Raw genomic sequence first — 20517 nt, 5'->3', positions numbered from 1 at the left:
ATTTCACATCAATTTTTAAAATAGATAATTTTTTTAGATACTATAAGAATGGATAAGTTGAGTCAGAATCACACTATTTAAGTTAAAATCTGATAAGAGTAATAATACTACTTTTTTTTATAATAAAGTCATCTCACATTAATATTAATATGATTTATTTATTTCGATACATTTTTAAAATTTTAATTACTGATAATTAACGTGGAAAATTACATCTTATTAATAAAAATTTCATAATCCTACATCCTAGAAAGAACTCTGTTTCCATAAGTTATTTGGTTTGTTTACTTTATCTTAGGACAGTGTTTATAATCTTAGATAACATTTGAAAGCCATTATTTAATATTATTTAAGTTATAAAAAAATAGAAATGTTTATTTCCCTAAACTTAAATAACGATTTTGCCACGTTTGCACATCCCTTACCATTCTCTTTCTTTCTTCTCTTATCTTCTTCTCTCTCTTTCTTTTTCTTTCTGTGATCCTCAACTCAACAACACAGGCCTCAGAGAACAAAAATGGCATTGCAGGCACCAAGTCTTCACTGCGCCCCCAGCGTCAATGGTGGCCTGCGAAGACCCTCCGTCAACCCTTTTGCTCTCAAGTCCTCCTTCTTCTCTGGTTCACACAACCTTCTTCTTCATCCCAATCACCACCACCTCACTTCAGCACCACCCAGGATTTCCATGCGCGTTGCTTCCAAACAGGCCTATATCTGTCGCGATTGCGGGTCACCCTTCATTTTTTATTTATTTTTTTCGCGTTTTGAGTATAATATATAGAGAGATATTGAATAATTGATATAAACTTTGTTGTTGTTTTGATGCAGCTATATTATGGTTTTGGTAATGGTATTGTTGTTGATTGATGCAGGTATATTTACAATGACAGGACTCCCTTTGAAAAGTTGCCTGATAACTACTTCTGCCCTGGTAATTGCTCCTCACCACTCTCATCTTCCCAAATTTCATTCCACCTGCTAACAACTCACAACTCTATCTTACAAGTTACAACAATTTTTGGATTCAAGTTTAAGATTGTTTAAAACAATTTTTGGGTATGTGTACACAACCTTATCACTTAGATAGAAAAACAAAATCACTTCTCTGTAAAAGTTAATGATTTCGAAAAATTATATGATTTTTTTCTGTGAATTAGCTTACAAGACAATTTTATTTGTTTTCTTTGTATTTTAAAAGCGACAATTCTCTTCTTCTTTTTTTCATTTGATTTGATGTATTGTAACTCGTTATTTTGTATTGAAATTTCTGAAATACTTTTCAAACTTCAATCCAAACACAACCTGAATAAGGGCCAATATCTTGTTCATATTCATTCTTCATACGCGAGTTTTGTAAAACAAATATTAAAACATTAGTTTAATTTATAGTATGTCATATTTCAATAAAATTTGATCATATTAATACATCCTTCTATTCATTAATATCATGTGATGATAAATTAATTTTTTTCAGCATGTGCGGATTGATATGTACACTTCAATCTTGTTTTGCTTTGGAAACCAATATTAATCACTTGATACCTCAATTGGAATTTTAGTGTTTTAGATTGATGTTGGGTGATTGAGAATCATGTTGAGATACTACCTAACATAGTTTTTAGGTAAATATTTATATATTTGTTTTGTGTCGAGAAATTGACCCCATGTCTAAAATTGGTTTTGCATTAAAACAACTATTTTTTTATAGATAAATTTTTTTACTTGATTTTACAATCAATTTGTTTTTAGAATAAAAATACCCTAATATAAATTACTCAACTTCAAAGTCTATTTTAACCATTTTGCAAACAAAATCATTTTTATAAATGCTTGACTCAAACACACTTCTGAAGAGATAGAAAAATGTGGTTATGAAATGGTTAACGGTTGACGGTTAACCAGCTCTTGTTAAAACTTGGTAGAAGCAGAAACAAAGGAGTGGAAAGAAGTTGGTAAAAGTGCATTATCATTGCCATAAATAAATAGTGTTTTGCAGTTTGTGGTGCTCCAAAACGAAGATTTAAGACCTATGCACCTGCTGTCAATAAAGATGCCAATAGCACAGATGTTAGAAAGGCACGAAAAGCTGAACTAAAGAGAGATGAAGCAATTGGGTGAGTCATAAATCTTTATCTGTTTCTATGTCTGTCGTTATATCTCCCCCCATTATTTTGGCATTAACATTCTGCAATAAATTCTGCACAGGAAAGCACTTCCTATTGCAGTTGTCGTGGGAATTGCAGTGCTTGCTGGATTATATTTCTATCTGAATAGCCAATACTAGGCTGAATGAATGAATGTGTTTATTGCAGTGCCCTTTAACACGGGGTGTAGTTTATGCCTTCCTGTGCTTTAATTTTCTGTTGTTCATTGTGTTCCACCCAGAATCACCATACAATAAATGATACAATTATTTTTAGACAGAAGAATGTTCATGTTTATCAACCCTGGCGGGTCAAGGATGCAATGCAATGTAGTTATGGAGGGGAGAATTGATTTATTTACTTTCTGCCATTAACGTCATAAGAATCATTTTGTATTTTCAACAATGTCAAAATGAAAGGTAGTAGAGTTTTCTAAGTAAACCATGTCAACATTTTCTTCTCCAAGAAATTAAAAATGATGTAGTTGCAATTTCTCGAACACACAATCAAACCTTCGTGCTTGTTGTTAGGTTCTTTAAGATAAAACGCTATCCTTGACATATATTAATATGAAGTCATCTTTCTAACTAAATAAGGAATCTAAAATATAACAAAACATAAAAATAATATATTGTCTTAGGTTAAATGGACAATCTTCTTTTGGGAACGGGCTTGTTTACAGCAGTGTTGGATACTGAATGTCGAAACATTGTTCAACAGGAACTCAGACCTCGAATTTTCACCACGTAGGTGATGCAATCACTGTTAAGATGCTCTAAAAACAATTTAAGACACTCTAAATTATTTCAAGAAATTATTGTACGTACTGCAAAGATAAAGTGCTAATCCATTCTCACTCACAAATAATTACTTAGCATAAGCAGAATGTGGCATCTCTCTCATTAACATCCCATGAGAAGAACCACCAGGAACAGCATCTTCTGATTCTAAGACAAGCGCATTCGTTTTGTTCGATGACTCGTTCTCGATCTCACCAAAACAGTACACAGGAGCCTGCCAATATTCATCCTCAAGCACTGCACCTACCTCAAATGTCATCACATGAGCAACCATCCCTGCGCCCACCATAACAACACCCATTTATTAATCATTTATAAATTAAAGACTAAAAAAACATAAATAGCTATTAACGAGAATAACGATATTGCAGAAAAGTAGTAGCATGATTAGTTAGAGTAATTTCTAAACAAACACTTAAAGGACAAACAAATGAAAAAAAGAAATCAGTTTCTCCATTAGCTAAATTAACTTGTTTACGAACTAATTTATAGAAGTTATTTCCCTATCTTCCAAAACCTGATTTTAATTCATCTATAAGCTAGTTTTAGTTTACTAATGAGCTTATTTAATTTTTCCTTTCCTCTCTTAAAAGTGTTTATGAAAATTTTCTTTCAAACATAAATTAGAAGCAAATGACAGAGGACATGTTTGTTCTGCAGTTGGAATTGTCCAAGCCCCTTGTTGAATTCAATTGACGAAGACACAAGCTCTCAGTTCAGCTGAATTTCGGACTGTTCCAACTGAAAAACAATGACCAATCACACACAAAATGGCAAACAGATATTTTTTTTTGAATTCTTGTCGAATGAGGTGTCCGCACAATAAAGAGAATTGGGAAGATACTCGTGTTCACAGATTTAGTGTGTAACAGAGTCTGATGGAGAATTGACTAACCGGAGGAGAAGATCCACTTGACGGGTCTTCGAGTGAGGACATCCTCGTAGTAGGTGATGAAGTCGACTTTCTCCCAGGCGTTGCAGAGGAAGTTGTCGACATACTCCTGGCCGAGGTAGTTAGCGCCGTGGAGCCAGTTGGGGCGGAGAATGCCAACGTCGAAGTGGATGATTTTGCAGGTTTTGTCGAAGGGTTGGAGCGTGTAGTAAAAGGAGGTTCCATTGTCCCATTCGAGGTCGAATGTGAGTACGCCCAGCTGGTGTTGGATAATGTTGAAGTTGCGGCCATTGGGCCAGTCGTACCATAAGTCCGTCTTCTGGAGATTGCCGCTTCGGTTTATGAACAGCACCGAGTGAAACTGGTGCGGCCAATCACCTGGAACTGGAATTGAATCATTCGCTGTTGTTAATAAGGAATGTGGAAGAAAGAGAAATAAGAACAATACATTAATGGCTTCCGTTGTAGAGACCATTGCAAATACAGGGAAAGCAGGGAAGAAAAAGAAGATAAGGAATGTGGTGTGACTGTGATTGTGACAATGAAGTCTTCAATTTATGGTTCCTCTAATCAGAGGGTATTTCTGTGAAGATGCTTCGGATTTGTTTAGTTTAGGGCTTTGTTTTAGTTTTTATCATCTTAAGCTACTAATAATATTGATTATAGATAAATAACATAACTCGATGAAAATGTTTTGTTGACGAAAACATTTATATATAAAAAATGAAAAAGGTAATGAATAATTTCTTTTTAACATTTTCTATTTTTAATTTGTTTTCAATAGAAAAGGTTAACAGATAAAATAATTTTAAGAAAACCAAAAAAAAGATAAAGACCAAAATTGAAACCTATGCAGAAAGACAGAATCAAAATTTTCTTTTCTCGATAAATCTTAAAACAGAGGTTTACATCAGACATTGCATATAAAATATGAGACAATTAATCTTCTTCCAACAATTACAAACGCAGAACTATGCCAATGCATGTGCGTAAACAGGACTGCACCATGGAAATATTGAATTAACATATAAAGGGGATGAAAGAGTTTAAAACTTATGGAACAAAGGTGCAATTTCACTCTTACTAAACATATTTTGAATGAGAAACACAATTAGAACGGAAAAGAAGAATCCAGAATCAAGCATTTCAACATATGTGTCTCAAACTTGAGCAACAAGTTGCTATCACATTTCCACTTTTTATCAGAACAAAATCATCAAACAAACTACATTCATCACTAACCTTCCTTCTCAATTTACAGATTCAAGATCTACTTTGCTCATAAAAGTGTACAAATAAAGCTGTTAAGTTCCATAGGTGAAAAATCAATCTTTCCTCTCCAACTTCTTTTAGAATAACCTCACAAATTAGCAAGAAGAGAATCATCACTCCATCCTTTATTGTACTATAAGAATCCACATTTTCCATTTAAGTATTCCACACATAAAAAGGCCCTCTTAAAGGGGACACATCAAAGATTAACAAGAAAACTGACCTGAATTAAATAAAGCATTTGATACATTGAAAAATTTCTCAACCTTTGCATAATCGTAATTAATTGAATTTGGAACCCATTTTCACATACGAAGAGGAAAAAGGTCCCAAAAATGCTTAAAACAAGAGAAATTATTAGGTGTCCAGGACCACCACCTCTCTATGGTCCTCCTCCTACCAATGTTCATATAACACATACTTAAACTTTACTGTTTACAAGAAAGAATTAGCAACACTTGATTATGTGTCATGTGAAAATTACCGAGGACCATTTAATAATTTCTCCGAAAACACCTAGGATATTGTTGCCAAGACAATAGGTTCTTTTAAATAGATAAGCATGTTACCACCAAAATACATAAAGTGGAAAAGAAAGTACCAAGTCAAGAACATGAACAAGAACATGCGATTTTCATCCAATGAGTGAATATTGTCCTCCACCCATTTTCGGAGCACCGAATTGAGAAGGGGAACCTGTGGAACAAGCGTCTTTTGGTTTCTTCGTTGGAAAAATCGATATTCAGAGTGTGAGAGTGAGAATGGTTACACAACAAATCAGTTTAAAATTGCACAAAACCCAAGATCTCTCGTTTTCTTACAAGAAAGAAAGAATACCTTTGACACTATTTCAAATTTTAAGGATAATTTTATCCAACAAATTCATAAATACATTTATGTGGTTGTTTAAAAAATTTCTCTTTCTTCCACCGCACCTATGTTTTGTAAGATACAATTAAAAAAACATAAAACTATTTCTTTTAAGTTTACCCCAACATGTTAAAAAATTGTAATAAGTGATTTCATGTTCTATTTCTATCTACTTATCAATCAAGGTGCAATTTGGAAAATAAATCCTTACCATATAGAAAAATAAACAAAATGTTTTGAAAATTTAGAGTTGTATACAACTCTGAATTTAAAAATAAATAAATATAATAAAAGATAATTTTAAAATTAAATAATATTAAAATATTAAAATATTAAAATAAAAAATATTATGAATTGTAATGTGATTGTATAAAAAATGTAGGTTCTCAATATATCATTACTCAAACATTTTTAAAAGAGAGGGACGAGCCACAATTTTTTAAAATGAGGGAAAATTATAATGAAGAAGATAAGTGTTAAAATAAAGAACACTAATAATAATATATGCATACTAATAATAATATGTAAATTGAGTAAGAAAAAGAAAGAATAAGCAATTTGAAATCAAAGACAATGAAGAACATCATTAAAGTTGACAATTTGGCCTATAAATTATTAGTCAATTTTAATTCATTCTTAAAAAAGTCTCATTTTATTGCTTTATTAAGTGAGTGGGTTGAAAAACTCAAATCATATTTTTTTATGTAAAGTGGGTTAGAATTAACGTGGTGTATAAGAAATTTGATTCTTCCCATTTTGAGGTTGATTTTGAAGTTATAACACATTTTGATACCGAGTCTTTTTTCCTGCAACGTGTAAATCAAAGTTTTTTTTTCTCAGCACGTGTAAATCAGAGTACAAGTTCTTGAGACGGGTTTACTTGCTTTCTATCTTCAAATTTTTATTTAGATAGAAAGACAAAAAAAAACACTTCTAAATAATTATGATTACAGTTTTTAACCTTATTTTTTTTATTTAAAATTCAAGTATTAAATTAATAAATAAAATAAATAATTTAGATAGTGTAATATTAAAAAGTTATTATAATAAATAGTTGAATTTTATTGAAATACATGGTAGTATTGTAACATTTGTTCATTACTTTATTGAAAGGCCACACTAGCTTATTTAGTAAAATTGATTAATCAAATAGTTGATGAAGTAATTAAGGTTATGTTTCACATAAACTGAAAGATGATAAATAACATAACAAATGTTTAATAAAATTAGCAACTTATGATATGAGAAAAGGAAAGATAACATAGTTGAAGTAACAAACATGTAGTAACTTCCTTTTCCTTAAGCATCAGTGATCACTGATTTGTGATGAAACATCAAATATCTAGAAGAATGAACTAGTCACTAAAAGAAAATGACTTAAGAGTAATTAATACTACTTTTTGAATGTGACATTGATAAGTTGTGTTTGGTAGTATGTAAGTTTCAATCTGAAAACATGAAATAATTTGTACCCTTATGATGCAGATTTGCTTAAATTTTGTGAAGATGATATGAATGTGATTGTTGAAGGAAGTGGTTAGAAGTTAATTTCCCGTCTCTCTGCAAAGAACTTGCCTGTGATAGCTTGGTCAGGAAGAAGGGAAAGCCAGACTCCAGAATCAGCACCATCCTCAACTGAGACACTTCCTGCATAACCAGTGAGAGCAGTTTTGACCCAACCAGGGCAATAACTGTTGATAAAAATCTTTTCACCATCTGGTCTCTCAGAAAGCTTGTTGGCCATGAACCTTGTGTAAGCATTCACTGCTAGTTTTGACATTGAGTAGTCTGTGAAAGTTGGAGGCCATCCTCCTGATTCCCAACTTCCATCTTCCACTTGTTTCAGAAAAGTTCCTACCATCTCATCAATTACTTCCTCTGTAAGGATTTCCATATTACTTAGTTTCTCCCTCAATTCTTCATTCTCCAATCTCTGCAGTTTATGTTAACTCCACCAACTTAGACTTCTCATTTTATATAATCATCTACCCTTTTTCTTAAGAACATGCAAACTAAGCTCTTAATCTTCAACTGATTAGAATCGGTAACACCTCTTATGTCGGATGTCGAAAACATGTATCAGACACACATATTATTAAGTCGTAAAATTGATGAACAGAATCATACACATTAAAATCTTGATAATATATCATGCAACATATTATTTACTTACATTTCGTTTGCCGTTTAGTCGACCTAGACGCGAGCTCACATTTACGATACGTCCACCAGCAGAGGATGGCTTCATCAATGGAATCATGGCTTCAATCATACGCTTGGTGCCAAAATAATTTGTTTCAATAACCAAACTAGCATGTTCAACGGAATTATTAGACCCAAAATTAAAATTAACACCAGCGTTATTTATCTGCAGAGAAATGATATTACAGCATAGTTAGAAACATAATAAGCACAAGCTGGTGTTATAGGTAGACTAAAAACAAAACTATGCAGTCTTTATGCTTTCATGTAACTTCTTGAAGTATCCTTTCAGCTCAATTTCATGTTACCTTAACCAAATCTAATTTTGCATTTTTATTTGAATATAAGTTTCCAACAATTTGGCACTGGTTCAGTTGCAGTGGTCTTAAGTAGCTGCTGCATATGCATGTTTTAGAAGCTTACCAGAATGTCTAAGCCACCATAATTTTCCTTCAACCAGTCACAAAACTCGTTGATGGAAGAAGTGTCAAGAATATCAAGCTGATGACATGCCACATCTTGCAGACCACCCTCTTGCAAGACCTTAATTGATTCAACACCAACACTAGCATCTCTTGATGTTAGTATTACAGTTACTCCATGATCAGCAAGTTGTCTAGAGATCTCAAACCCAATTCCTCTGTTTCCTCCAGTAACCACAGCAATTGTTTCCTTTGACCACCATCTATGCATAAGCACAAGATTAAACACAGGTGGAAAAAGAGTAGAATCTCTATTCCATGAATTAGGGATTGTCTCCTCAATTTTCATCCAAAAATCAAGGGTTTGAGTTGAAGATGATATCATCTTCCTTTATATGAATGAACTCTTCATTGATATGGAATATCTTTTATATTACAATCACCATTTATTGTTGGACTTATAAGGCAATTTTTATAGAAGTGAACTAGTTTTTCTTATATTTTACTATAACAAGAGTAACAATACACTTTCTAACATATTTCTTCACACATATTTTTCAACAATTTAAAATTTATTGTAAACTACAAAACCATGATAAATTCATTAAATACTAAATTGCATGATATATTGAATAAATTTCAATAAGAAAAACATAGTATGTTCACAATTCACAATAGTGTATTCCCAACATTTATCTGGTACAAAACATAAGATATAAATACATAATATGTAAAAGAAGATTATTCTAAAATGTTATTCTAGTTATAGTTGAAGTGTCTTGCAAAACATTTAATATAGTGAGATCATGGGAAAAAATGTTAAAAAGGAATCTTATTTAAATCCTTGCCTAATAGGCAAACAATCATCTGGTTTTGGCTTAAGCAATGGCTAGTTTGAACCATTAATGTGTGTTTGAGAAAGATTGATATGGAACAATATGCAGGTACTATATATCTTATCAGAAGGGAAAAAGTAAATGAATGAACATAAAAGATGAGAAGTAGATTGGAAAAAGAACCTCTGGTGATCAGCGTAAGGAATTGTTCTGAGAAGAGATATCTCTTGCAACCTCTTATCTTTTCGGTCTTTAGATTTTTCTTTGTGCCCCATGTCTTTTACCTCTGTTGGTTTAGCACCAAAAGCAAGTGGTGTTGAAGTTGAAAGAGATGAAGGTTGTATCTCACACAGAAACACACATGCACCAGATGAGTGGCAATGCATGCATGCCACGTTCTTGGTCTCAGCACAAATCTTGGCTTTTCGGTCAAATGTGTAGAACTATACTTCAGGCAACAGATCAACTAAATTTTGTTTTAAGCTAAAATTCTTACACCATTCTCAAAACCAAGATGGCCAATTCTTCAACCATTACAATTATTTGCTATTCTATGCAAGTCTTTTCGTCTTAATATGTCAACAACATTAATGTTCTTTATTCTTTCTTCTTTGCTTCAAAAGATACCCCAACACAACACCCACCTAAAATCATTTTTTCAATTATATTAGGTATTAAATGGATGTGTTTATATTTGTAAATTTTAATTTTTTAATTTATAAAATAAAGTAGGTGTCTATAATTTTATTTCTTTGTAAATTTTTATTTATACATCAGTTATTTGAATTACATTATTTTGTAGTGGATGAGTGAACAATGTAATATGAAAAATAAATGTATCATTATAAATGCCGTGAAGTGAATTATTAAAATGATAAAATAAATATTGTGAATATAGTATTAATGAAAGTAAATACTGTAATATAAAAATAATGACCAAAAATAAATCCTATTTATGTAGAAGGGATTGTATGCTGATAAGTTGACTAATTTATGATTTATTTATAGAAAATCTTTTCATTGGTATAATAGGTTTCCATCTTGTCCATTCTTAAAATTCTTTATGAATAGGTATAGTCTATCTATGTATCGTTTTTGTTAACATATGAGTTTTGGTATAGTCTCTCTGTATTTTTGTATTTTTTTTATGATTGTTGTTACTTGAGATGTCAGTCTATCTAAGATCTTAAGTTGTATAGTGATGCTTATCATGAAAACTTTTATTAAAAAAAATCTTATTTATGTAAAAAAAGTAAAGGAAAACCAATATTTTTTATTCTAGAAGGAAAACGAAAATGAATAATCAAGTTATTTTAAAATATTTCCTTATTCTCGTCTTTAATTTTTCATAATATAAATATTTTAACAAGTATTTAAATTACAAGAAAATAAATAATGAGAATATGAAGTAGCTCTTAATCTCCTTTTAATTTCTCTTAGCTACCATTTAAAATAAGACATGATTATTAAAACAATCTCAACGATTGTTTGGAGCAAATTTCTTTTCAGGAATCCAAAACCATGATTCCTAAGAATTACCAAACGTGAGAGAATCATTATTCCTAAAAATAAGGGTTTGGATTGTTATAAATATTCATATCATACTTATGGCTAAATTACCAATTTGATTGTGATGTAATGTAAATTTAGTTTTTTAAAAAAATGTTTATTTTAATTTCTAAACATATAAAAAATCCTATGATAATATCTTATTGTTAAATTTAGGTTTAATTACCTTTTTCGTCCTTATATTTATAGTCAATAGTCAATTTGGTACAATGGTTTTTAAAAAATTCAATTTGCTCCCTAAGTTTTTTAAAATGTATTCAAAATGTTATAGTTGTAGTTGTAGCTGCGTGACTTGGAGCGCAGCTCACCATCGTAACTCACGATCGCACCACAGAATCGAATGACGGGAGCACACCTCCGAATGGAATCGATGCAGGGAAGTGCACCACAGAATCCAACCAGAGGAGCAATCCTCGTATCAGAAACCCTAAATCAGAAATTCAAAATCCCCAAATTGAATAACCTAAACCCAGTATTCACCACGTAGCTTACACGTGTCTGCCACATAAGCACCACTTAACGCCGTTTGGTGATATTTAACAGAAAGGACCATTTTGAATACATTTTAAAAAACTTAGGGACCAAATTGAATTTTTTAAAAATCACTGTATCAAATTGACTATTGGCTATAAATATAGGGACGAAAAAGGTAATTAAACCTTAAATTTAATAAGACTACTTTGTTATTAAATATATTTTTAAGAATTAATTTGAAAATAAATCAGAATTTTTTTTTTTATTATGGTACAATATTTTCTCCAAGAAAATTATTCAGTAAAAATTAATTTTAAAATTAAAAAATAACTAATAACGATATTGGTTAAATTAGTAGAATAAAAATATTTTTTTAGTAATCTAATTTTTATTCATATATTTTGTTGTATTTATATTTTTATAATTGAGATTATGATATATTTTGTTGTTTTAGAACATAATCCCATGATGATCAGGATAGAAAATATATTATACTAATAGATTTATCAAAGACACTTGAATAAGATAATGTTGATAGTGACAAAATAAGGTAACAATCTTTCCTATATCATATTACCATAATTTTTATCTTTATATTTGTATTTTAAAAATTTTAATTAGTTGTATCTTCTATTCTATCCCATCCATCTCTATCTCTAAACTAAATTTCAATTTTTTTTTACAGAGAAAATATCACTAATTAAAAATATTCATTTACACTATTTTTTTATGATAAAATAATAATACAACTTATATATTGATTTTTTTTATTATCATATGTTTTATTGTAATCTAATTTATACATTTTAAGTTATTTATTAAAATTCAATTATACAAAGTAAATATTTATATTTTGTAGCTAAAATACTAATTAAAAAAAATATACATATATATATAAGCTCTTACTAATAATTAAATTAGGCTTATACAAAACCTAATTATGTATTACTTATACTTGATCTTAAAATATAATTTGATATTTGATTTGAAAATTAGAAATGAATGCTCCTAAAATGTACCAAGAGTGAAAAGGAAAGAAAAGGTTGGATATAAATCATGATAATGGAGACAGCTTGAGAGGAATATCCAGATAATAATAACATAATATCCCTTTCTTCTATTCATGTTGTTTTGATGAAATATAATATCCCCTTTTCTTCTCTACCTGCTTAGCAACCAAGGATAACGCAACACAATCAGAATCACAACTTGATTCATCAGACAATATGGACAACCTCTCTCCCCTCTTTAATGCTCACATTCAGTTTCCACACAAACACTATATAATAACAGATTCATTGCCTTTTTTTTATATATAGTATATATATATACACACATATAGTTTGTGTATATATATATATACATATATTGCTGCATAAATTGAAAAAACTGTTCTCACCAATTGCAATTTCAGGTATCTTCTTCTTCTTCATCATCATTGTTCTTCCTATTATCTTTTGCACCATCACACTGCACACTGTGCTTAGTCCAATTAGCGTCAGGAGATTCTCTTTTCTAACTTTCTTCTACCCTTTGACCCATCCCCTTTAATTCAATCGCTGGTTTTCTTTTTTCCAGTTGGTGGTTTACGACTTTTGAGTTTCGAGATTTTGACCCTTCCAACCCCACGTAACCGCTACGCAGATCTGAGGCCAAAGTTAGCATCTTTAAGTCCTTGAAAATTCAAATGCCCCATTGGGTACCTCCAATTTTGCTGAGTTTTGGAGATTCTTAGAAAAAGAGCATGTCCGGGGCAGGCCAAGCCATAGACATGGAGAACGTGGGGTTTTCGAAAGCGAAAGCCGATCATGGCCGCGGCAAGAAAACGGGTCCGGTTTCGATGGATCACGTGCTTCTTGCCTTACGTGAGACCAAAGACGAGAGGGATCTTCGAATTCGGAGTCTCTTCAATTTCTTCGATGCTGCTAATAATGGGTACTTGGACTATGCTCACATTGAGGCTGGTTTGTCTGCACTGCAGATTCCCCCTGAGTATAAATATGCAAAGGAGCTTTTCAAGGTGTGTGATGCTGATAGGGATGGTAGGATTGATTACCGTGATTTTAGGCGCTACATGGATGACAAGGAGTTGGAGCTCTATCGCATATTTCAGGCCATTGATGTGGAGCACAATGGCTGCATTCTCCCTGAAGAGCTTTGGGATGCACTTGTCAGGGCTGGTAGGTATTCTTTTACCTCCTTCAAAATTTAATACTACCCATTTAGTTCATTGTGTGTTGTGCCTCATGGCTTCTAATTACTGCATGTCAAGATTTTTACATTGTCCATCAATTACATGTTAGCATAATTGAACATGTTATAATATATGGTAAGGTCCGTTGGCTTTTGTAATGATTATTTTGAAGTTTATGGCTAAGATGGTTTTTGAATAATTGACATGCCTAAGATGATTTCTGATTGATTCATGATGCAAAAATCTTTACGTTACACGATGCATGGAAGTTAAATTATTATTTAATTGGATTTGCAGTTATTTAATATCTGCCCTCTTCACCATTATGTGCTTGTAGTGTGTTTAGTATGTTGTTGGCTGTTCATTTTCCGTGAGTGGGCCAAGACATGTTGACATTCGATGTTATTTCTTAAAATTGAATTGCATCTGGTGGTTGTGACGGGGTGCGATTATTTCTAAATTGTATAATTCGGGCTATAAGGGTTTGATTTACAAAGGACATATGTGGTTGTAGTCATAACAGTTATGTGTGAGAAAAGTTTGAGCCCTACCACTTGAGAGAGACTGCAGGGCTTTTACATTTTTTCACAAATGTGCCCAATCCTTGTGATTTCTGAATTTGTTTCTTTTGAAGACGTTCCAGTGTGTTGTTTATGGATTAAAAAAAGAAGGGAGATAGAACTTTTTGAATAATTCTACAAATATGAATGATGCTTTAGATTTGTGAAGCCTGCTTCAACTTCAATCTTTGAAAGTAAACTCTATTGTGCTTGTTACTTATGTTCTTCGTTACTATTTTTTATTTTTTGTATGTGGTGATTTGTTCATATATTTATGATTCTTATAGGTTTTCTAGATGGTATTCCTTGGTACCTTTGTGTGAGTTTTTCTGTTGTATTTATTGTAAGCATATTCAGCTTCTATGTTGCAGGGATTGAAATTGATGAGGAGGAGCTTGCTCGCTTTGTGGAGCATGTTGATAAGGATAATAACGGAATTATCACTTTTGAAGAGTGGAGAGATTTTCTTCTACTTTATCCTCATGAAGCAACTATTGAAAATATATATCAGCATTGGGAGAGGGTGTGCCTTGTTGACATTGGGGAACAAGCTGTCATTCCTGAAGGCATCGGCAAACATGTGCACAGGAGCAGATATTTTATTGCTGGGGGAATAGCAGGAGCTGCTTCCCGTACAGCAACTGCTCCTCTTGATCGTCTAAAGGTGGTCTTGCAAATTCAAACTGGACGAGCTTCTATTATGCCAGCAGTGATGAAGATATGGCAACGAGATGGTTTATTAGGGTTTTTCCGAGGTAATGGACTGAATGTTGTCAAGGTAGCTCCAGAGAGTGCCATCAAGTTTTATGCCTATGAAATGCTGAAAAATGTCATTGGAGATGCTCAACAGGGAAAGAAGGATATCGGTACTGCAGGAAGACTTCTTGCAGGTGGTATGGCTGGTGCAGTTGCACAGATTGCTATCTATCCTATGGATCTTGTCAAAACTAGGTTACAGACTTGTGCTTCTGATGGTGGAAGGGTTCCAAAGCTTGGTACACTTACAAAGGATATATGGGTCCATGAGGGACCTCGGGCTTTCTACAGAGGACTTGTTCCATCTCTTCTGGGTATGATTCCGTATGCAGGGATTGATCTCACTGCATATGACACCTTGAAAGATCTATCAAAGAGATATATTCTTTATGACAGTGGTATGATATTACTGCAACCACATTATCTCTTGAACATAATGATGTTATTTTACCAGTTTGTATTTTTTGATTAAAAATTAACTGTTCTAAAGTATTGAATCTTTGAAACTTAAAAAGTTCTATTCTTTTTTCTCCTTCACAGATCCTGGTCCTCTAGTACAACTTGGATGTGGGACAATTTCAGGTGCTCTTGGAGCTACTTGTGTCTATCCGCTGCAGGTTATTCGAACAAGGTATAAAGCTCTGTCAGTAGTAATGTTATTTATCAGTTTTGTTCTTTTACTCTAGGTTTCTTATTGATACATTCTGTATGCTCTTTGTTGACATAACTTTTTTCATGATTCTTAGGCTGCAGGCACAACCTATCAACAGTACCGGTGCTTACAAGGGAATGTCTGATGTATTCTGGAAAACTCTTAGGGATGAAGGCTTTAGAGGTTTCTACAAGGGGCTCATTCCTAATCTCCTCAAAGTTGTGCCAGCTGCAAGCATTACTTATATGGTTTATGAAAACATGAAGAAGAGTCTAGATCTTGAGTAGAGGGTCATTGTGAAACTGGCTAATTTCAAATATTATAAAGCCGTGAATTGTTGATGGTGACGAAAAAGAACAGAGAATACTAGTCCTGTAGGCACTAATACAGATAGTCATTCTTCCGAGGATATCTTAAAACACGATTTTGTAGTCAGAAAGTTTTTCCCCATGCTTATCTGAACTAAAATATTGAGAAACTAGGTTGTACTCTAGATATACCAAGGTAATAGGTTATCCTTTCAATCTGTACTTGTTCAACTATTTCATATAGTCAAAAGCTACGGCACATAATTGTGTTTCTCCTCTATTTTCATGTCATTAGAAATTCGATTTACCTAGAAAAGTGACGTATTGAGTTTTAACTGAATAGAACTGATGGATAGAATGATGACAAAATGAATTTTTATCATATTTGTTGAATTTACACTGTAAACTTAACTCTTCATGCAAGTGCAAGGAACGTGGGTTGGAAACGAAATATGAATTATTATCGTGCTTGGGTTCAGTACAGAGAATTGCTTTAGAGGAAACCTTGGACTATTGTGTTTAAGAATGCCTGTGAATAAAGTAATAGCTGTCTCTTGATCATTTTGGTCTGCTACAGGATAAAAAGATCTCTTTCCTGTTTAGCATTTGGATTTTCATATGCCTAACTTTTGCACTGTCTTGTGTGGTGTTTTGGCAGAAAAACCCTTAGACATATCTAAGAATCTTTTCAGAGTGATGAGATCACTTTCTCATACGCGTCTTTCGAATGAATGATCACATTTTATGTAATACCGAAATACACCGAACCACTTTCTAAGGTCATTTTATCTGATATTGACCCTGTCATTGGCATTTAGTTTGTGGAAGCATGCAATGTACAATGTACAATGCATAATGCATTCATTTCTGTTTATGACATCACATCAAGTTTGGTAGTTGAGTTAGGTGTAATATCATTGTGTTAGGATGCACATGAACCATATATTGCATAAAACTTCCCATGTGATATGCACCGTAATCGTTCATGATCACTACCTATCACTAGCTTGGCACACTGAATATGTTCGTCTGTATTGGTACTTGTACGCGTAAATTGCATACTTAAAGTTTGCGTATTCGAAACACGGACATGTGTTAGGCAAAAGGATTATGAAAAAGTGTGGAGTGTGTATTATAGAAGAAAATTGAAAAATAAAGAATAAGGTTTTGTTATTCGGGTTTGGCTTATAAATAGAGCCAACCATGTAGAGTGAGGGTGTGTATTTTTTTTTTTACGGGATTCTTCCATTGTGAAAGGAAGGGATTGCTGGTTGTTGTGTTACGATTGTGACGGCTGGAATAATATCTTCTTGCGAGGGAAGAGTGTGTTTCCGTTTAAGGTGTGAAACCTTTTAAGAAGACACGTAACAAAATTGGTTCGACTAGCCGGATCAAAAGGAATAAGAGAAGGCTGGAAACATTGTATGAGTGATAGCTTTCAGCTTAGATATGGATTAAAATTGTAACATAAAATATAAAAGAGATTAAAATAAAAAATGGGTGATCATCAAGTTCTTTCACAAATAAATTTTTCATAGGTCATCTATCATCACTAAAACATCTATTGGTTTAATTAGTATCAACTTTGTTTCATGCATATACTCTATGAGATGCTTATTTCTTTTATCTCGAATCTAATTAGCACAATGTAAATTAATTAAGAAACTAAAATTTAATATAAATAAGACTCTCAATCATTTGTTCAAGTACAACCTCTAAAAAAAAGTTTTTCAAAAGATTATAATATTAAAATAACTGCTATAGATAATTAAAATAGAATATTAAAACAACTGTTATAGAGAATTACAAAAAAAAAAACTATCAAAACTCAGAACTCAATGGAAAATTACAAAGGAATCAACAACAAAAATTTAGCCTTCCATCTAGAAGCAAAATAAAAGAATTAAAAAAAACTAAGTCTAGAATGTCATCAAAAGTCCCCTCTTTCTTCCTTTTAAATCTCTTTTATAATATTTTTTTTTCTTGCACAAAATCGAATTACAAATTTGTCTTTTAAAGTATATTTTTTCCTGAAGGATTTTGCAGAATAATTATTACAGAAATTTGAGAAAATATACCTTCAACAATTTACATTATTCTGTGTTTGAGAAATTAGCAGGGACTAAACAAATAAATAGAAGGGTGGATGATTACATAATTTATTTGAAGTGTTGATGTCAGAGGCTCCGCATATAACTTAGTAAGAACTTCCGGGGTATTTTTTGCAAGATTACATAAATATCCGTGACCCATGATCCCAAAGAGTTGATGAGGACATGGACATTCTGAAAATCTCAATTTTTTATACCAATATACTACAATTCTCAAATTTATTATTTTAATATTTTTATATAATTTAATTATAAATTTATTTTTTATTATATTTATTTATTTTTAAAGTAGAGTGGTATATAACTAAAAAAAAATAATGATATTTTGATTTTTTCTCCACTTTACACTCACAACAAAATATTAATAAAAAAATGTCTTTAATGAAAATATAAAGAAAATACAAAATGTTAAAATAATTTTCAATGTTAAATAATCATTTTTGAAAAAAAACCTAAAAGTACTAAAAGTGGATGAGTGGGCAGGCTTCTTTTAGGCTCTCTTTGGATTGAGGAGAAGAGGGAGTAGATTTGTGAGAATTAGAGAGGATGTGTGAGAATAGGTGAGGTTGTTTGGATTGAGGGATGATAAAGTGGATTTGTGAGGATAATTTATTATAAATTTACAAATTTATCCTTGTTATTAAAAAATATTTGAATAATGAATTATGATTTTTTTTTAGGTTTGAATTAGTTAAATATTTTTAATATATAATATTCATAAGTATTTATATTTTTTAATAAAAATATTTTTTTAAAATTGAAATAAATTTATTAAATACATTAAAATTTATGAAAATAATATTTATTATTATATTTATTTGTTATTATATATATTGTTGATATTATAATTTTATTTTTTATTTTTATTATTTATAATTATACGTTGTTATTAATAGTATAATTAAATATTTTTGAAATTATAAATAATAAATAAATTTATATAATATTTAATTTTATATATTGTAATAAAATGAATGCAAAATGATATTTTAGTAAAAATACAATAATCCACATCAATCCACCCTTAAAACCCTTGAAACAAACACAAAAAAATATCCCCTCCCTCTCCTCTCATTTGGAAGCAAACACACCATTAGTTTGGCTAGCAATGGAAGAAATGAGTCTTCCAACACAAGAGATGTCCGTTCAACAGAGATCTCGGTTGAGGGATGAAGAAACAGGAGATCCTGAACCCTTCCTTATCCAGAATATGTTAGAAGGAGAGTGGAAGGGAGATATCTTCACTGCGGAAGGGCTTATAGTCTTGGGCATGAGTGTCTTCATAAGAATCTGCGACTTGTAATTCTTGCCAAAGATGATGGTATAGGAGAACCCGGGGAAATGATTTTTCATTTCTGAAAGAAGAATATGAGCATAGGAAGTGTCAACAGATGGGCTTCTCAGTTTTTTCAGCTAGAGGACTTACGTAACCAATACAATGAAGTTAAAGAGGGATTGAAAGGAAAACCAATGTTGCTTTTGATTGACAGTGGAGTTAGCCATTTTTTATTTCATTTGATTAACTTGGGTTGCAACTGGAATCAACCCTTCTTATAACGTAAGGTTAGGAGATGGGCATCGAAAAGGAACAAGTGGGTGTTGCATGGATGTGGAGGTGAAGCTAGAACAATATATAATTAAAGAGACTTTCTTATTGTTTCAGTTAGAAGGGTTACATTTTATTTTAGGGGTAGCATGCATCATGGACACTATGAGTCATTAGTTGGACTGACTAACGCACCGATTACATTTCAAAGCACCATGAATACTATTTTACAATCTTAATTCAGGAGATTTGTATTAGTTTTCTTCAATGACATTCTGATATACAAAGAAACATGGGAATAGCACCTAATATAGTTGAAATAGGTTTTAAAGACTCTCCAACGACACAAGTTTTAGGCAAATAAAAAGAAACGTGAATTTGGAAACAAGAAGTGTAGTATTTTGGGTCATGTGATTTCGGGGAAGAGAGTTTAGATGTATCCTCAAAAAGATTTTTATCATCATGAAGTAACCAATACCCAAATCTTTAAAAACTTTGAGGGGATTTTTAGGCCTCAAGGCGATGCAATAGCTTAAGAACGCTATCACCACTGCACCCATGTTAACGATGCCAAATTTCAACCAACCCTTTTATATAGAATGTGACGCATCGGGCAAGGGAATATGAGTTGTTTTTATCACAGAATAAAAATCCAATAACCTTTTTCAGCAATGTTTGGCCGAGTTTTCTTTGACAAAATCTATATACTAGAAGGAAAGTAAATGTTGACAATACCAATTTTTCTTTCATGATTGCAGCAAACACTTCACTTTATTCATGGCTTCCAACAAAACAAAGGAAAATATTACATTTCCTATACGGATATATCTCAAATCACTCACTAACCTCACTACCTGAGTCCACCGTTAAAAACTTTCAAACTGATTAAAGAAAACACAGTAAATGAGC

At 31.9% G+C, this 20517-nt stretch overlaps 4 protein-coding genes across 4 annotated transcripts; 2 read left to right on the top strand and 2 right to left on the bottom strand.

Annotated features, from left to right (window-relative positions):
• The first annotated feature begins 376 nt into the window (after positions 1-376).
• Positions 377-2500, top strand: LOC137812558 (uncharacterized). The gene is made up of 4 exons (XM_068614630.1): positions 377-729; positions 873-931; positions 1997-2114; positions 2206-2500. The coding sequence occupies exons 1-4, from the start codon at positions 518-520 to the stop codon at positions 2282-2284; spliced, it is 468 nt and encodes a 155-aa protein (XP_068470731.1). The 5' UTR covers positions 377-517; the 3' UTR covers positions 2285-2500.
• Positions 2501-2752: 252 nt separating this feature from the next.
• Positions 2753-4569, bottom strand: LOC137812557 (uncharacterized protein At4g14100-like). The gene is made up of 2 exons (XM_068614629.1): positions 3840-4569; positions 2753-3220 (listed from the first exon to the last, which is right to left on the bottom strand). The coding sequence occupies exons 1-2, from the start codon at positions 4309-4311 to the stop codon at positions 3012-3014; spliced, it is 681 nt and encodes a 226-aa protein (XP_068470730.1). The 5' UTR covers positions 4312-4569; the 3' UTR covers positions 2753-3011.
• A 2674-nt stretch (positions 4570-7243) lies between these two features.
• Positions 7244-9763, bottom strand: LOC137812555 (uncharacterized). Its single transcript, XM_068614627.1, has 4 exons — positions 9622-9763; positions 8604-8865; positions 8152-8346; positions 7244-7911 (listed from the first exon to the last, which is right to left on the bottom strand). The coding sequence occupies exons 1-4, from the start codon at positions 9711-9713 to the stop codon at positions 7516-7518; spliced, it is 945 nt and encodes a 314-aa protein (XP_068470728.1). The 5' UTR covers positions 9714-9763; the 3' UTR covers positions 7244-7515.
• Positions 9764-12456: 2693 nt separating this feature from the next.
• LOC137812550 (calcium-dependent mitochondrial ATP-magnesium/phosphate carrier protein 3) lies at positions 12457-16231 on the top strand. Its single transcript, XM_068614621.1, has 5 exons — positions 12457-12895; positions 13060-13661; positions 14607-15389; positions 15532-15622; positions 15738-16231. Exons 2-5 carry the CDS (start codon positions 13226-13228, stop codon positions 15928-15930), a joined length of 1503 nt encoding a protein of 500 aa, XP_068470722.1. The 5' UTR covers positions 12457-12895; positions 13060-13225; the 3' UTR covers positions 15931-16231.
• The last annotated feature ends 4286 nt before the right edge of the window (positions 16232-20517 follow it).

This window comes from Phaseolus vulgaris, chromosome 2 (assembly GCF_000499845.2).
Source record: "Phaseolus vulgaris cultivar G19833 chromosome 2, P. vulgaris v2.0, whole genome shotgun sequence".
Lineage (NCBI taxonomy): Eukaryota > Viridiplantae > Streptophyta > Magnoliopsida > Fabales > Fabaceae > Phaseolus > Phaseolus vulgaris.
This window is presented reverse-complemented; position numbering and strand designations above follow the sequence as displayed.

What these genes read in the sequence shown, in the direction of transcription:
- LOC137812558 (XM_068614630.1), top strand. Translation starts at nt 518, where the DNA reads ATGGCATTGCAGGCACCAAGTCTTCACTGCGCCCCCAGCGTCAATGGT. An exon ending in TGATAACTACTTCTGCCCTG is followed by an intron (nt 932 to 1,996) that starts GTAATTGCTCCT and finishes AGTGTTTTGCAG; the next exon opens with TTTGTGGTGCTCCAAAACGA. An exon ending in AAGAGAGATGAAGCAATTGG is followed by an intron (nt 2,115 to 2,205) that starts GTGAGTCATAAA and finishes AATTCTGCACAG; the next exon opens with GAAAGCACTTCCTATTGCAG.
- LOC137812557 (XM_068614629.1), bottom strand. Translation starts at nt 4,311, where the DNA reads ATGGTCTCTACAACGGAAGCCATTAATGTATTGTTCTTATTTCTCTTT. An exon ending in CAAGTGGATCTTCTCCTCCG is followed by an intron (nt 3,221 to 3,839) that starts GTTAGTCAATTC and finishes TGGTGGGCGCAG; the next exon opens with GGATGGTTGCTCATGTGATG.
- LOC137812555 (XM_068614627.1), bottom strand. Translation starts at nt 9,713, where the DNA reads ATGGGGCACAAAGAAAAATCTAAAGACCGAAAAGATAAGAGGTTGCAA. An exon ending in CCTTACGCTGATCACCAGAG is followed by an intron (nt 8,866 to 9,621) that starts GTTCTTTTTCCA and finishes GCTTATGCATAG; the next exon opens with ATGGTGGTCAAAGGAAACAA. An exon ending in GACTAAACGGCAAACGAAAT is followed by an intron (nt 7,912 to 8,151) that starts GTAAGTAAATAA and finishes CATAAACTGCAG; the next exon opens with AGATTGGAGAATGAAGAATT.
- LOC137812550 (XM_068614621.1), top strand. Translation starts at nt 13,226, where the DNA reads ATGTCCGGGGCAGGCCAAGCCATAGACATGGAGAACGTGGGGTTTTCG. An exon ending in GGATGCACTTGTCAGGGCTG is followed by an intron (nt 13,662 to 14,606) that starts GTAGGTATTCTT and finishes TCTATGTTGCAG; the next exon opens with GGATTGAAATTGATGAGGAG. An exon ending in ATATATTCTTTATGACAGTG is followed by an intron (nt 15,390 to 15,531) that starts GTATGATATTAC and finishes TCTCCTTCACAG; the next exon opens with ATCCTGGTCCTCTAGTACAA.